The sequence below is a fragment of the Trachurus japonicus genome, chromosome 7 (assembly GCF_045865225.1).
Source record: "Trachurus japonicus isolate A0001 chromosome 7, Traja_1.0".
Taxonomy (NCBI): Eukaryota; Metazoa; Chordata; class Actinopteri; order Carangiformes; family Carangidae; genus Trachurus; species Trachurus japonicus.
Window position 1 is genome coordinate 5,038,228 of NC_140913.1, and position 17,365 is coordinate 5,055,592.

At 43.3% G+C, this 17,365-nt stretch overlaps 1 protein-coding gene across 1 annotated transcript in view; it reads right to left on the bottom strand.

Annotated features, from left to right (window-relative positions):
- dnmt3bb.1 (DNA (cytosine-5-)-methyltransferase 3 beta, duplicate b.1) overlaps positions 1-17,365 on the bottom strand; it is a 92,748-nt gene that overhangs the window by 11,258 nt on the left and 64,125 nt on the right. The window contains exons 11-17 of the mRNA XM_085783079.1: positions 11,241-11,285; positions 11,077-11,153; positions 10,121-10,233; positions 9,081-9,264; positions 7,950-8,034; positions 7,649-7,794; positions 3,973-4,084 (exon numbers count right to left, since the gene is read on the bottom strand). Of these exons, the coding sequence (XP_085639205.1) occupies positions 3,973-4,084; positions 7,649-7,794; positions 7,950-8,034; positions 9,081-9,264; positions 10,121-10,233; positions 11,077-11,153; positions 11,241-11,285 (762 nt within the window). The remainder of the gene's footprint in view (positions 1-3,972; positions 4,085-7,648; positions 7,795-7,949; positions 8,035-9,080; positions 9,265-10,120; positions 10,234-11,076; positions 11,154-11,240; positions 11,286-17,365) is intronic.

Consider the following 17,365-nt stretch of genomic DNA (forward strand, 5'->3'; position numbering starts at 1 on the left):
ACAGCAGCAGGACAAGGAGCTCAACTTTGTAACTTGCTGTTAAGTGCTTTTTAATTCATTTTAATTCACCAAAAAATAGTCACAGGTCACAAAAAAGTCCTCTTCTTACTTGGTGTGGCTAATTTATACTCATTTCTCTTTATTTTAAGCATCATTGAAAAATCTCACATTCATCAAAGTCTCAACCTCTCTTCTCCACAACTCAGTCTGTAGTCCAGTTGGTAAGGTGGCCGCTTGCCAACCCCAAGGTCACTTGTTCGAATCCAGGCTGAGCAATCTTGTTATGTGATGTTGAATTCTGCTCCCCTCCCCCACCCTCAATTGGTTACAGGTGTTCGTTAAGAGACGCATTAATTGCTACTGCCACCGTTTGCAGCACATCATCACATTACAATGGCAACATGCTTATGTCTGTGCTCTCTGTGGCGAAGCGGCAGAGTAAAGGTTTAGTGATCATGAGGTTGTGGGTTCGATTACTGGTCCAAATCTTGCCTCAACAACAATTATAGTGAATTATTTTCCCAGTCGTCCTCTGTTGACTTCTGATAACTTGCTTCATGTTGAAACTGCTGCTCTCAGCCTGAAATTCACAGAAATTTTCATTGTAAGGCTTACTTGGTGTGGCTAATTTCTGCACTTTCCTTACCTTTTTTTTTTAAGCAGGAGCCAGTGATCCTCTTATTAAAGGTTTTCTTTGTCCCTCACATACTGTCTCTGAATGTAGCCTAGTGGTTAGCTTGCTGAGCTGGAGACCTGAAGGTTACTGGTTCAAATCTTGCCTCAATAACAATTATAGTGAATTATTTTCCCAGTCGTCCTCTGTTGACTTCTGATAACTTGCTTCATGTTGAAACTGCTGCTCTCAGCCTGAAATTCACAGAAATTTTCATTCTAAGTCATTCAAGCTTGACTCTCAAGCTTTCTTGGTGTTGACACAGTGTGTTTCCAACAGGTGCAGCTTTGGGCTCGTTAACTTCAGAGTGAGACAGAGTGCAGCTCATCAACAGACAACAGTCTTTGCAACAGTGTGTACACTGTGGCCTAGAGGCAAAGTCAAAGTCTTCTGACCATGAGATTGTGGGTTCGATTCCTACCTTGGTCAACCATTTGTATGGTCATCACTGCTTGCACTATTTTCACAAAAGAGTCCTCTACTTACTTGTTGTGGCTAATTTCTGCACTTTCCTTACTTCTTTTTTTAAGCAGAAGCCAGTGATCCTCTTATCAAAGGTTTTCTTTGCCCCTCACATACTGTCTCTGTCTGTAGCCTAGTGGTTAGCTTGCTGGTCTGAAGACCTGAAGGTTGCTGGTTCAAATCTTGCCTCAACAACAATTATAGTGAATTATTTTCCCAGTCGTCCTCTGTTGACTTCTGATAACTTGCTTCATGTTGAAACTGCTGCTCTCAGCCTGAAATTCACAGAAATTTTCATTCTAAGTCATTCAAGCTTGACTCTCAAGCTTTCTTGATGTTGACAGTGTTTCCAACAGGTGCAGCTTTGGGCTCGTTAACTTCAGAGTGAGACAGAGTGCAGATCATTAACAGACAACAGTCTCTGCAACTGTGTGTGCACTGTGGCCTAGAGGCAGAGTGCAAGTCTACTGACCATGAGGTTGTGGGTTCGATTCCGACCTTGGTCAAACATTTGTATGGTGATCACTGCTTGCACTATTTGCTAATTCTGCAACAGCGTTCAGCTGCTTTCAGCAGTCACACCATTTCCATTCTTGGAAATGCTTTTTCTAGTTATTTTTCATCTTCCGGACGCTTTTTCGATTCGCATCTAGTTTGCAGGACATATTATATATCAAAACGTGCGGCTTGATCGGGATCGGTGTGCTATTACTTTTCTCAACAGTTTACGAATTTTTCGCGACGTAAGTCGCGAAAAACTGCGCAAAATTTTTGCATGTAAGTCAATGGGACGGGCGGAAAAAAAAGAGCGAAAAAGACCAATCATTGGAGTTTAACAAACGTCTACTGCTCAGGCATACTTTCACCTAGAGACTCCATTTAAACTTTAAACAGTAGACACAAGTCTTGTGTATTGTCGTATTACTCCACGTTTTGATAGGTCATATAGTTTTTGATCAATCCCTGATCAATGACCATGATCATTTTTGGAGAAATTATGAGATTATAATGGGTGTGTATTGGACGGAATGTTCGTGTCAGAGTGGGTGACATCATCGGTTAGAGTGGGAGAGATGCCAGAAAAACTCCAGATTTTTTCTCTATCCAAACTCCAAACGGCCACAATTTACACTCTAGACACATAATTTCGGCCACGGTTGTAGACGAGCTCATCCTTGATCTCTTAATCTGCTCAAAATATCAGTGAGACTTACAGAATTTAAACTCTGAGCCTCTAAGTGCGGCCATGTCTGTCTCTGCTCCTCATTGAGTCCAATACAAATATTTTCTGAGAGAAGCCGAACGGCCTGATGTTTTAAAACTGCCAGCGTCGCCAAAATATTTACTGTAGAAACACCAAATCGTACCAAAATTTTCATTAAGTCCTTAGAGCAATGTGATCTGTGTTTTGTTCTGATAGGAGTTACCGTTTTCTCACCCTAAGCCTAAATGTGAGACCGGTGCAGAGGCAGAAAATGGCTCTTTTTCTCCACGTTTCTGTCTGCCTCAGCCTGCAGGGGCTCGTTAACATCTAAAACAATCCACCTGGCGCTCGTTTAAATGTTTATAAACACAGACACAGCTAAATCAGACTGACACAGGATGCAGCTCATAGTCACACACACACAGACTCTAGAACCAGCTTCATGTGATTACACACACACACACACACACACACACACACACACACACACACACACACACACACACACACACACACACACACACACACACACACACACACACACACACACACACACACACACACACACAACACACACACACACACACACACACACACACACACACACACACACACACACACACACACACACACACTTAACCTAATGTGATTACAGCTCCTCCATATCAGTGCTTATAGAAAGATGATCATGTGTCTGTCTGATCAGCTCTGTCTTGCGCTTAAGATCGTGGGTTTAATTCCCATGTTGACAGAGATGGCAAAATCGGCAGTAGCCCCGCGGCCCATTCAAAATTTCCTGAGAGGAAATTTTCTAGTTCTACAGATTACTCAACCAACTTTATTAGACTTCAAGGGGGCAATTCAGCTTAGGTTTTTTACCTTTAATTGTCGGTGCAAGCTATTTTTGAAAGGCAGAGCAGAGCCGCAAGCTGCTCAGAGCTACACTATGGAGGCTAATGGGATCGTTTTCAACTCCAAAACGCTCTGGTGGACAAGTTGTGACCTGCACATTCACCACACTATGAGATACGGAACGTTACGAGACAGAGTTGTTTTAGAGGCAAATGCAGAGATTGCTTGCTGAAAAACTGCCCCTGACAGGAACGCGCATCAGCGGTTTTGCAGGAATTTACCTTGAAACAACAATGTATCGTAACGTTCTGTTATTATCTCATAGCGTGGTGAATGTGCAGGTCACAACTTGTCCACCAGAGCGTTTTGGAGTTGTTGGATTGTGTATTTGATGAGTTTGATGAGGGAAACCAAGAAATCCCATTAGCCTCCGTAGCGTAGCTCTGAGCAGCTTGCGGGTCTGCTCCGCCAATCTAAAAATAGCTTGCACCGATAATTAAAGGTAACGATTCCGAACCTACTCCTAAAACTGGATTATGGCAATGGGCCAATTTGCCAAAATGTTGAACTATCCCTTTAAGCAGTGCACCGTGCATACACTGACAACAAGCAGCAGACGACGGACAGGTCGGGTCAGAGAAAATAAATAACCAGTACATTCCTAAAAAAAAAAAGAGTAGCCACTTAAACCACTGGCACACAGAATTGGCAAAAGTGGCCCAGTTAAGAACAAGAATAACAATGGTAATCAATAAACAATAATCAGCAGTCTATAACATACTTCTCTTCAGCGGGTACCTACCATACAGGCCTTTCCTTGCTGGATTGACTATGGAGAGGTCGTTACAGGGACTTCCTCCTATCACCAGATCAAATGGACCCCACTCCAGAATCTGAGGGAGACAGGAGACATGAAATTCTAATTTCCTGCTAACTGACCAATAGTCATTAATCACTATTGACACTTTATATGACAGGATTTCTCAATAACCAAAATACATTTTTGTTTATTGACTAATTGATCACCAGCGACAGGCACACGACTGCTAATTTTACATCTGCTCCTTTCACATACAAATCCCTCCTCCTCCTCCACTCAACACAATGAAGAGAGAGATAAAGAGAAGGAAAGAAATAGGAAATGGAGAGAGAGAAAGAACAGGAGGTGGGGGTGGAATGCTCTTATTAATGTCTTACAGGAGAGATAATAGAGCGCAGGGGCCCCACACACACACACACACACACACACACACACACACACACACAAACACACACAGGGGGGATTTACAGAGGTTGAAGCTGCTCTTTGTCCTCTGCCCTAAACCACACCACTGCAGCTGCCAGCCAGAGTCAACAAGAGTGTGTGTGTGTGTGTATGTGCGTGTGAAAGGGCTACAATAAGAGGTTTGAATCGGTCCCATCCTTCCATGCCGTCATCTGTTCATTTTTGTTCAACATTTTGGGACAAACACTCTGTGAGAGTTGGATGTAAACCAAGTTAAATGTGGAGATGGGAAGGAAGTGATTAGCTTAGCTCTAGCGTGGCATTGACTCATAAACACAAAAACTACTTGAGGTTTGGTGAAGTTGGCAGACAACCAAGGGAGATGCTGCACAGAGGAAGTCGCAGATAGTCCTCATCCTGCAGGATGATGAGGTCAGCTCTGTTCTCTGTCCTCTCCTACATTCATGCTAACCGGGACCTAAACTACTAATTTCTCCTGTTTTTAGTCCTGTTATATATTATGTAGGAGGAGGTGCTGGAGAATCAAGAGTGTCAGATGTAAGATATCCGCGCACATTTGGTCAATTTCACTTGTGCCAAGCTTTCAGTCTCTAAAGCCTGCCACACACACACACAAAGATAATCTGCCTGATTTTGCTCCAATTTCCCCCCTTCCAATCAAGGACAAAAATCGCCCGATGATTTTATGGCTCTTAAAGGATAATTACCGTTTTTTACAATCTGGACCTTATTTCTAGCATAAAATACGATCATTTACTCACCCAGATAACTTTGGTGTCATTACAAGTCGTTCCGACGAAATTAGATCCAGACGAGAGCCGCGTATATCTATATAATGCGAGAACACGGGGCAGCGCAATGCAGCCTCTAAATAACACACAAATAACACACACACTTGTTCATTCACCAATATTTAGTTATGATAGGCTAGTGCTACTCCCCTCTGAGTCCGGGCTGACCTGTTATCAACATCTGGGGTCTGTAGGTTGACCTACTGACCTCTGGCCTGAATGATCATTCTGATAATAATCAGTCTGCTTCGGCATTCGGGTCCATTTTTAGCGCAACTAGCCAGAGTTAGTAAGTCCAGGTTGTGGAGAGGGAGCCTGTGGAAGCTGAACTTCATCCAGCTGCTCATTTTGTTCTGACAAGTCAGAAACACACAGAAACGAACCGTAGCATTAGCGGTAGCAACAAGCCACGCCGCGCCGCGCTCGGAGATGACATCATCCAGGTCAGAGGTTAGTAGGTCAACCTACGGACCCCTGATGTGATGAACAGCTAACCAGCTAACTCAGAGGGGAATAGCACTAGCATATCATAACAAAATATTGGTGAAATGAACAAGTTTGGCGGCGGATAATGTGTTATTTAGAGGCTGCATTCCGCTGCCCTGTAGACTCACATTATATGGATATACGCGACCCTCGGCTGGACCTAATTTTGTCGAAACGACTTGTAATGACATCAGAGTTATCTGGGTGAGTAAATGATCGTATTTTATGCTAGAAATAAGGTCCAGATTGTAAAAAACGGTAATTATCCTTTAAGATTATTTTATGAGATTATCCTGTGGTATGTGGTGTATTAAGAGTCAAAGTCTCCCGACGATCGGCTCGGAAAACGGTCGGGGCAGACGATCGTAATGACCCCCAACAATCGTGACTGTTTCGATCAAAAGTTTCTTATGGGTGGGGGAAGCACACCACACACAATACGATCAAAACTGTTCAAAGATTTTTTTACCTTCATCTGGGGGTTCTCTCACGGATAAAAAATCTGTTGAGATTTAGAAAGTCCTTATGTGAGTACCAGCCCTAAATGTGTATTCACACCTGGTTCATTTGGAGTGTTTCACCCCAGAGATCGGTTCATCTGGGCAGATCGCGCTCGGATGTATCAACTCAGCAACTGACACAACACGCTCCTGATGTTCAACGGTTCTCAACGTCCGGAGCGTGCCGGGTCCAGGCCAAAAATATACACAAATGACTCCTGAGCCCGCTATTCCACGTTTTCTGTTTTTACCGGTTAACCTCCTCCTCCTTCCAGGTGAGATTTCTGACCAATGAGAGAACAGTTGGTTCGTGCATGTCATTTGTTTACATCTTTGGACCGCTTGGGACTGTTTTCGTGTGAACACAAATGAGCCAAAAGAAGAATGCAAGAACTGAACCTGAACAAAGCAGACGAGCCACAGGTCTGAATACACCGTCAGGCTTTCATCAGAGCGTGGACTTACATGGGACAGCCATGATCAGACAAGGCTTTAAAGACCCCCTCCCATGAAAATTGTGTTTTTCGTGCTTTTCACATGTTCCTGTGGCATTTTTCTTGTGTTAGAGGACATATCAGCAGAAAAGGAAGTGCAAAATTGCATTTCTGAGTTTTTCTGCCTTCAAATTGCTGTGAACCAATGGTAGACGCAAACTGGCAGTTTCAGGGAGACTTGACGTGTCACAACCCCAGGGGAGGGCACTAGTGCTACAAGCTCCCGCCCCGCTCTGCATCTGGCTCAACCGGTATAGCTCACCTGGTAGAGCAGCTTGCACCGTGAGGAAGGACTATGTTCCAGTCTGGGATCGAATCCCAGTGTGCAGTTTTATGCTACACGCGATGAATCGCTAATTGTACAATGTCCAGCTGTCAGCGAGCGGGGGGCGGGGGATGGGGTGCGAGGAGGTGGCTGGGCGGGGCAGCGCAGTCTCCGCCCACCCTCCAGAGGCGCATTGCTAATGAGCTGCTGGTGCTGTGCAGAAGGAGAGCCCTGGGAAATGGCACAGGTTTTGTGATTTTGGCTAAAAACTTCATAATCACAATTTAAAGACCACAGAGAACGTTTTAAAATAACCAAAAAGGGTCGCGGGAGGGGGACTTTAATCAACATTATGTTTTTCCCACATGGGTCATTAGCTGTTTGTAAAACACCTGTGTGCACACCCTGACAGTAGAAGCCTCTGGGAAATGGAAATCTAAACTTTGCCATTCCAGATGCAGGAAAAATTAAATGAAAGCCTACTGAACGGGGGGGGGGGGGGCAAAGTTAAACTTTTAGTAATTACCTTTTTTTCTCTATAGAATTTGTCTTCAACAAAAGCTAAATGGACATTATGAAATGAATCTCTACTTTTTTTCCCTTCTATTTTTTGTTCTCAGTGATGCAAAGATTTCATTAAAGTCGATGATCGCCTTTCAAGATTCTCATCCTCACGTTTTTCTTGGTGATGTTCCTGACATCATGGACATACTGGATCTTTCCTTCATGTCTGACCACGCCCACAGAGATGGAGTCCTCGCACACCTCCGACGCCACGTACTGGTCCACCTTAAAGCCCAGATCCCTCAGAACCAGGTAGCCTGGATACAGAAACAGCTTTGCATGATGGTCTGCCACATGTTTAGACGAATGGAACCACACACACACACACACACACACGCACACACACACACACACGCACACACACACACACGCACACACACACACACACACACACACACACACACACACGCACCAGTTGCAATGCCGTCAAACAGGGAGAGAACCCTGATTGGTCGCCTCTGCTCTGCCGGGACTGCTGGGTACATCTTTGGTTTCTCCTAGAAGACAGTGAGATAACATTCTTAGATAATTTGATCTTACTGTATCCAGGTAGAATCACATTTTAGGTTAAAGCAACTACAAAGACCTTTTTTAACGGATATGCAAAAGTCTGTGGTTTCTGCTGATGTCTCTGTTTGACCTGCAACAGCAGAGGAGGCCATCGGTGGGAAGATAAGCTGTTTCTTAATAGTATACTCCTTATACCTTCGGGAGGTAGCAGTCGGGTTGGTCCACCGGATGAAACGATTTACGCCACTCAGACCAAAGAACGTGAGCCAGATAAGCGTCTTTACGACAATATGCGCTTGAGCTCTTCATTCTGGCAAAACAATACCGCTTTTGTCCACAGGGGTCGCCAAAATCAACACAAAATGAATGTTCTTTGTAACTTTAAAAGAACTTTCAAGATTTCAGGTCTTTCTAGTCAGAGACAGGATTTAAAATCCTCCAGCTTCATTCACCCTAAGAAACATGAACTTCATTTGTTAAAAATACAGATTAGTTACTGTGCGTTCACACCAAAAGCTTGCAAAGCGTCAAAACGCCAAAGTCAGCCCGGCGACACTGAGCGACCAAAGCGTCAACAGGCGAGAAGTTGAGCCCTGGTTAACTTTAGGGTAATTAGCTATGATGCGGTTTGGTGGCAACCTGTCAGAATAGAGAGCTCCTTCAGCTCCCTTATTTTTCTTTTTTTTGGTCAGTTACCTCTCACCACAGCACAGAATTTTCCAGATTCACCCTTTTTGATGGATTTTCTTAACAAAGATTAAACTTAAAATAGTTGGTATTTTTGCAAGGCGGTTGGATTGCATTGCATGATGTTGTTGATGTGTTATGGCTTTATTATCCTGACCCGACTCATCTGGATTTATTTTGCAGAGGTGAGGAAGTGAACCCCTCTAATATTTCCACAATAAACAGCACAGATCAGAAAAAATCATTTGTATGACACAAATGTTTTTTCTTATTTCTTACTTACAGTAGTTCATTTAATTTAGTAGGCCTATCTCTGCAAATGTATTGTTGAGATAATGCGACTTACAAACTCCTGTCCGTTGTCGTTAGCAAAGAACTCCTGCAGCTTCAGGCTCCAGTCGTGCCGCCGCTTCAGGACCCCGTACTGCAGTAGCGGCTGGCACATGTAGCATCTCCACGGGTCCAGGTAACGAGCGTTGTTGGACGCTCCGGGGTCGACCAGGATGTCCAGACAGTCCACGCAGAAACACCTGGAGGAGGACACACAGATAGTTGTTGTTGTTGTTGTTGTTTCGGTCTTAATTGTTGCTGTTGTTATTCAGATAGATTTGATTTGATTTGATTTATTCATTTAGCACAAGTTAAAACAGTGCAAGGAGGGAACAAAGCCTTAAAGGCTTGTACAAAGTTCCACTCCTATCATCGAAGAATTACATGAAACTCAAGATAAACAATGAGAAATACAGCAAATAAAATTAAAAATAAACAATTTAATATACAGTGCAACATAGAAAGACTATGAAACACAAACAACAAAAGAAAGGAAGAAGGATGCATAATTAACATTAACAGAAAAATAACACTGAAGGTTATGACATAAGGTGTTTTTTCAGTAACTTTCTAAAGGATGTGTAAGATGTTGTTGACCTCAGAACCACATCTAAACCATTCCAGAGTTTTGGACCTCTAAATGTAATATTAGATTGATGCCCAGATGTTCGACAGAAGGGTAAATGAAGATTGCCACTATGCCTAGTTGAATATGAATGAAGGTCAGATGAAAAAGTAAAAAAAATGTTGAAAAGTGTCAGGAAGATTTTGTTTAGCGTTGATAAACTTATGCACAAACAAACATGAATGGAATACATTAAGTTTATGAATGGGCAATATTGAATATTTCATAATATTAATATAGATAGCACTTCTTTATACAGACTCTTTATATAATCTGTCTTGTTTTAATGATCATACTATCATTGCTGCTGCAATTTGCACATTATTATATATACTTATGAAAAAAATAAAAGGATACTGCATGTTGAGTTAAGCTGTGTGTGGGAATGTATCATGTACTACGTTGTGTGTATTTCATGTTTTACTTCTGACCTGCAGCAGTTGGCGTTGCCGCAGAGCAGAACCTCCCGACCTCCACAGCAAACAGTGCAGTAAGACTGGTATCCATCATCATCATACATGTAGGACATCTCCAGGTACACATCCTGCGCACACACACACACACACACACACACACACACACACACACACACACACACACACACAGTCCATCAGGGTCATTCAATCCAACCTCACGCAGCAACAGTCGAGACAGGGTCATTTTTCTTTTTCTGTGCATCATCAGTAAGTGACAATTAAAAAGGTACATTGTGTAGGAAATACTCTCATCTAGCGGTGCGGCATATTGCAAGCAACTCAATCATATTTTTCATGCTGCATTCACGTGAAATTGGGCAGACGGACGACAGCCGCTGCACGTAATGGCATAAACAAGCCTCTATGTAAACAGTGGTCCGTCAGCACGAGGCAAAACAATACACGTGACAATATGTTGTCATGGCGATGTCGTATTGTTTACCTGACCCACGGTTTACCGGCTTTCTCTCGACTTCTGTGACTAAAATGACATCTGGTTTGTTACCGACGGCCGTCTGCCCGACTGCAGGTGAATGCAGCATCAGTGTAGCGCTCCATTCCTCCTCACTGCGTTACCGCGGTGACTTTTCACAGACGCCACCTCGACCTGAGCCGACAGCTCCGGTGTCTCTGCTGAGTTTCCATGGTTTCCTACCGTCAACTGCCACTGAACGTAAAAACATGGTGAAACGACATGGCAGCCAGCACCGAGCTTACCCGCTCCATGTAGATATGAATGATATGAACGACAAATTCAGAGCTGAAAGGAACACTTCAGTTTGTTGATGGGGGGGATTACTGATTAATGAAAACATACTTTTGAACGAAATAATCGATTTTCGTGAATAGATAACAGGAGAAGTTACACAATGTCCCTTTAATGATGGTGAAAAGAGAAAAACAAAGTCTACCTTGCATGTTTGGCACAGGCCTCCTTCAAACAGCGGGTGGAAGGTTGCTGCTCTCTTTCCACAGGAGAGACAGAACTCTGCCGACACACGGAGAGAGAGATGAAGAAAACAACTCCTAATTTGCATTAGTTCTAGAAACAGATGGCAAGAAACTAAGTTTTTACCTTCAATACTACATTTATTCTTCGAAACTTCATTCACCATTTGTTCTGTGGGAGAAAAGAAATGTTAGTAAGCTTTACATTTCACACACATAGACTTGGAAGTAGGGGGGCGGGGGGTGCGCCTACTTGCATCAGGCCTGTACAGTGCGACATGTCACACACGCTATGAGAAAAATGTCCGTGCAGGCTTGCGACAGCTTTGCGAGTCACTTGTGTGTGCGTTTTCTCTGAATGGAGGCTGTGATTGAAGTGATGGCATATTACTCTCCCCCTGGTAGCTGTAGTCTGCCATGATAGTGTCCTGTGGCAGTCAGGGTTGCCACCCGTCACGTTGCCTCGTAGCGTATTTGAGGATTAAATAGCGCGTCCTGAACCAGTACAGGACGGGTTTGACCCGTGATTCCCAGTTGTAGTGAACGCAGCATCATCCATTTGCATTCTGTGAAGAGCTGCTGCACTCTGCCTTTGACCGGATAAACTTCACTGCATTCATAGAGAAATAACTTACCAATAATAATTATAGTTTTTTTTAATTAGGGAAACTTCGGTTTTTTTTCAACCTGGGCGCTGTTTTCATATGTTTTTCTGTATATGTGAGTGATAGATAATACAATTATTAGCTGGGCTCTTATGGCGACGTGCAACAGTTTCGATCATTGCGTGGTCGCTGTGCAGCTTTTTTTTTTATTGTTGTTGTTTTTTTCTGTCATAGAGCTTTCTTGCCGTCTCGATCGTCACGTAATCCCGCGATCACCTATTTTCCACTCTACTAGCCTACTGCTACTCTCGTCTTTTACTGAGTTCTCTCTTTTTTCTGGCTGTTTTTCCGTTTTTAGTAACGTTGGGTTATAAAAATGCATCTTAAGCCGTTTTCCCACTAAAATTAGCGGGTCGACGCGGGTTTTTTAAACGCGGGTCGACCCGCTAACAATCGGCATTTGGCCCCTTTCCCATTGACCAAAATGAGCCGAGTCTGACCCCCCGCTGAGGGATCAGACAGAGCATAAACCAGTCGCCCCGCTCTCATCCGCGGTGCAAGAGACACACACAGCATTGCCACAGCCGCCCGCCGCGGAGTGTCCGTCCGCCGAGGCAGACTCTCTGGCTGGCTGACCTGGAGCACCAGGACCGCGGAGGACAGAGAGTCTGCTGCGGCCGGATGACGGACGTCCGCGGCACAACACGTCAGTTAAACAGACTGTCGCTTCTTTTCTTTTCTTTTTTTCTATCGTTTTTGGTCAGTGTTCTCTGATCTTTTGATCCCAGTCTCGGATGAGAGCAGAGCTTTGTTTTGGTACGTGATATGAGACGCGACCGGCGCGATGACGTAGCGCCACGTAACGTTCAGTGTCATCACGTAAATTAGCGGGTTGACGCGGGTCTGGCGTTCCCACTGCAAGCCGTTCGGAGCCGAGCCGATTAAAGGCGATTTTAACCCGCGTCGCTTGCCGAGTCGTGGCTCGGTGCGCCTTTCTCACTGCCACCAAAAGCCGATTGTTAGCGGGTTTAAACAGGTTTTTTGGCCAGTGGGAAAGGGGTATTATTTTGGGGCTTCCTCTTAGCCACATGATCCCGCTTTGAGTCTGACCAGAGCTATCGCTCTGAGTCTGACCAATCAGCACAGAGTAAATCTCAAGCCCCACTTCTTCAGGGCCGATCCGAGTACCTACCCCCAGGCAGGGACTCCGTTCTGCCCCGTAAAGGTTCCTGTAAACGGCCCGGGGGGGGGGGGGGGGTTCCTGCAGTGGAGACGCGCACCAACGGAGCCAACGAGCAAACTCGGAGCGCTAAACACAGTCTCTACAGCAAAGTGTGGAAAGTGCTACAGAGAATTACTGACCGTGACAATGCTTATAGTTGATGGATTAAAATTAAATAAAATCACTGCTCAATCATTATAGGATGGCTGATGGGAATCATCCTCTAAACTGGTCTGTTGCTCACATTTAATTTTGTGGTGTGTATTTGATGCAGAGAGTTAGGTGTGTGAATATTGCACATACACTAATGTCAAAAAAAAAAAAAAAACTCGGAGCGCTGATCGGGAGAGGATCAGACCCCCGTATTTTTAGTTTTTAACCCATAAGGACCCACTGTGACACGGGTGTCACACCGCCTTCAAGTGTCCTGGAAAGTCCCTTACAAATATTGATGTTGAACTTTTAATTCATGAAGTCCCTTAGTGACATCTACTCAACATCCTGGTGCAGTCACATGACTCTCTGTGAATCTCTCTATCCATGACAACATTTCCAAGATGGTGGCCAGCAGAGTTGGCACATTTCACAGAGGCAGCTACTTTTAAAAAGCTTGCTTTCTGTCAATAAAATAAGCCACCACCCATTTCACAATGCAAATCCTTTTATAACATGTCCCTTGTTGTATTTAACCTGTTCTGACCTCATTTTTTGAAGAAACTCATATAAAACAACTTAAGAAAATATTGCTGTGACATATACGTCACATCGGGCCTTAGCCTTAAAAAAGTCAGGAAAAATACCATGTGACGCCTATGTCACAATCAGAAAAATGGCAAAGAACTACTCAATTAAATTAGGTGATTCAGGTATTTTGAATTAATATACTCTATGTTGTTCAATTTAAAACATAATTTAAAAATGTTGACATAAAAATAATGTCAAATTCAATCAATATTTAATAAAATGATATATCAGTCCGGAAATTGAACCACAGATTTAGCAGAGACACTCTTCTCAGTAAATGAACAAGATTTTAGTATCCCATGCTGGTCCCATATTAATGTAATTATGCTTTTTTGCTGTATTTTTTGTAACAAAATAGGATACAGTGTTCAGGATGCACTGACGATCATCAGACGTGCAATAGATGTTGTATACAGAACAACAAATACAGCAAAGAAGAATGAGAGTTTACATAAGAAAATATTAGGAAACAAATAAGAAAAGTTAACACAGTCAAACAGTCATGAACCAGGTTTGAGACAAGGGTTCTGGACTGCTGTACTGATGGGAGAGAGGGTCCCATGTGGTGCATTGTGAGAGAAGGACGTTTTACCCAGCTCAGTTCTGAAGAATGGAATATGACCCAACAATCAGTTCTGTGAGTGGGTACCAATGTTTTGTGATTTCATAGTTAAAGGACAATTCCAGGCGAATTCAACTCAGGGGTGTATTTTCATATCATTTTAGGTCTAAAAGAATGAATCTGAAGATTTTCAGTTTAATTGCTCCTGTTTTGCGGTAGTTGCGTATGTCCGCGCATCGCCACGGCAGCAATGAATGGGAGTGGATGTAAGTTCCGCTGTTTAGGCTGTTTCCAGCCCTCAAAGCCGCATTTTTTTTCCACAGACAGCATCAGATGGCTACTCAAACATGCACCGAGAAGTTTATTTACTTCAAGCAAGCCGACATGTTTGTAAAAGTCGATCTAATTCAAAGTCTCCCGGAGTCTCGCGCGAGACCCAGTTGCCGTGCTCGGTGTGTTCAGGAGCAGTGGGAAAAGCTACCGTTTGTGTCATAAACACAGGAATATCAACTCTTTACTTGCTTCAAGTAAAAAAAACTTCTCGGCGCATCTTTGAGTAGCCATCTGACGCTGTATGTGGAAAAAAATGTACACTTCAAGCAAGTAAAGAGTTGATATTCCTGTGTTTATGACACAAGCGGTAGCTCCTACTGCGCCTGAATACACCAGCACTGCAACTTCGGGCTCGCGCGAGACTCCGGGAGACTTGAAGTAAATAAACTTCTCGGTGCATGTTTGAGTAGCCATCTGATGCTGTCTGTGGAAAAAAATGCGGCTTTGAGGGCTGGAAACAGCCTAAACAGCGGAACTTACATCCACTCCCATTCATTGCTGCCGTGGCGATGCACGGACAGACGCAGCTACCGCAAAACAGGAGCGATTAAACTGAAAATCTTCAGATTCATTCTTTTAGACCTAAAATGATATGAAAATACACCCCTGAGTTGAATTCGCCTGGAATTGTCCTTTAATAGAGATGATAAATAAAGAGACAATAACTGTGACAGGGCTTTAAAAATGGATAAAAACCAATGCTGTTTTCCCCGTACTGTCAGAAATGACCAGCCGACATTTTGATAAAGAGTGCCGTGATGAGTATTATATGAATCATTGGAAATGAAATGTAAGGCTGAGTGGTAAACAGCATCCAGTGGAATCAAAGTGGAACAAGCAGCTCTTCCATAGATGGCATATCCATAGTCTAAAACAGAGAAAAAAATGTGTCTCCAATTTTTTTCCTGTGGTGAGTAGGGAAACAGTGCTTATTTCTGTATAGAAAGCCAAGTATTGTTCTTAGTTTAGCAATGAGGGTGGTGATATGGTGCTTAAAATTAAGACAACTGTCCATACAGATGCCAAGGTATTTGTAGTTGCAAAGAAAATTGTGGTTGCACAGCTTTTAAGGCTTCAGTAACTGGTTAAAGCCTTCAATATGAGGCAATATTCACATTTCTATAGTGTTTACCCTTTTTTGTTGTGAAACTTGTCTTAAAAAGGTGTTAATAGTAACCAGCAAATTTGTAATTTTGATATATGTTATGGAAATGCAAATAAAAGGTCAAATTTGTGTTACAGAGCAAAAGAAAATGTCAAGCCCATTTATTTTCAAGTGACGAGTTACCAAAAAAAGCCCGATGTGACATATATGCAACATTCCAGATCTCTGACAATAGGTGGCGCTATTTAAAAAAAAACATCAAAAATGTGTTCCATGCATTCCACTTGGTCTGTGTTTCACCCCACTTAGGCCCCGTCCATACGAACCCGGGTATTTTTGAAACCGTGTGTTTCTCTACACGGTTTGGCCTTTCGTCCACACGTAACCGCAGAACTGGGCTCCTGAAACCGGAGTTTTTTGTAACCGGAGTCCAGGGTGAACTTTTTCGAAAACTCCGGTTTCAGCTTCACGTGTGGACAGGAAAACCGGACATTTTTCAGAAATCCCTGCCCTCCCTAGTTACTGTTGCTAGCACGTCAAGTTCTCGACGCTGACCATGCGCTGACCACTCAGACGCTCCTGTGAATATCAATAATCACTAAACATGCGGACACTAATACAAAACCGCGTGGTCACCATATGTGGTTACATGCTGCTATTCCGACATGCCGCTATTTCGACATTGACTTCTAATTTTATTTTTCAAGCGTCCCACTATTCCGAGATTCTTTTTTTCATTGTCGGAGTAGGGGCACTTTACTATTTTTCAAACATTCCGCTTTTCCGACATTGATTGATTAGGCTACATTATAGTCAGACCTGTCCTGATTTTTTTTCTTCATCTGAGACACTGTTTCTCATACACAAATACATAGGCCTATAAGAGAGAAGAAAAAACAAACCCTCCAAGTTTAAAAACACACCGGCAGCAGCACCCCTGATCTGCAGCTACTGAGACTGTTATTATTCTGTCACTGAAGTCAGCTGAAGAGAGAATAACTTGGCACATGGCTAATTAATATGCACGTGCTGACCATTGTGTCTACGCATTCCGGGGGCAGAGGTGTGTTCACGTGCACAACTGCACACCATTCTTGTAACCAGTTTGATTTATCAAAGAGAAATTGCGGAGAGTTGTGCATGCACAGTTTGATAGATCTGAAAAAGGTGTAAATATTTTGGGTGTCTTTTCTCCGTAGGCCTAAGCAAAACATTTAGTAGCAGCAGTTTTACACTGCTTACTTACAGTTTTGATAAATGAGGCCCCAGGCCCTGAGCCCAGAGCCCAGACGCTCACAGACGCAGCTCTCCGCTGTCCGTGGTGCTGAAGGTGACAGGTTAACTTGACAAACAAACTGCAGCATAGTTCTGTTTGTTTATCATGTGTGTTAGTTTTGTTTGCGACTTGATAGTTGAGTTGTTGAAATTAAGAACATCACTCCCTCATCAAACCGGTGACAGGCATGCTGAAAAGAAAAGAGAGAGAGAGACGCGCCTGGGTATCGCAGCTGTAAAAAAAAAAAAAAAAAAAAAAAAATCGGAATAGCGGTATCAAAAAGTGTCAGACTACCGGCATGTCTAGATAGAGGGATGTCGTCTAATAGCGGGATGTCTAAATAGAGACATGTCGGAATAGCGGGCGGACCCCACCATGCTGATATGGCTAAAATAGGCTTTTATC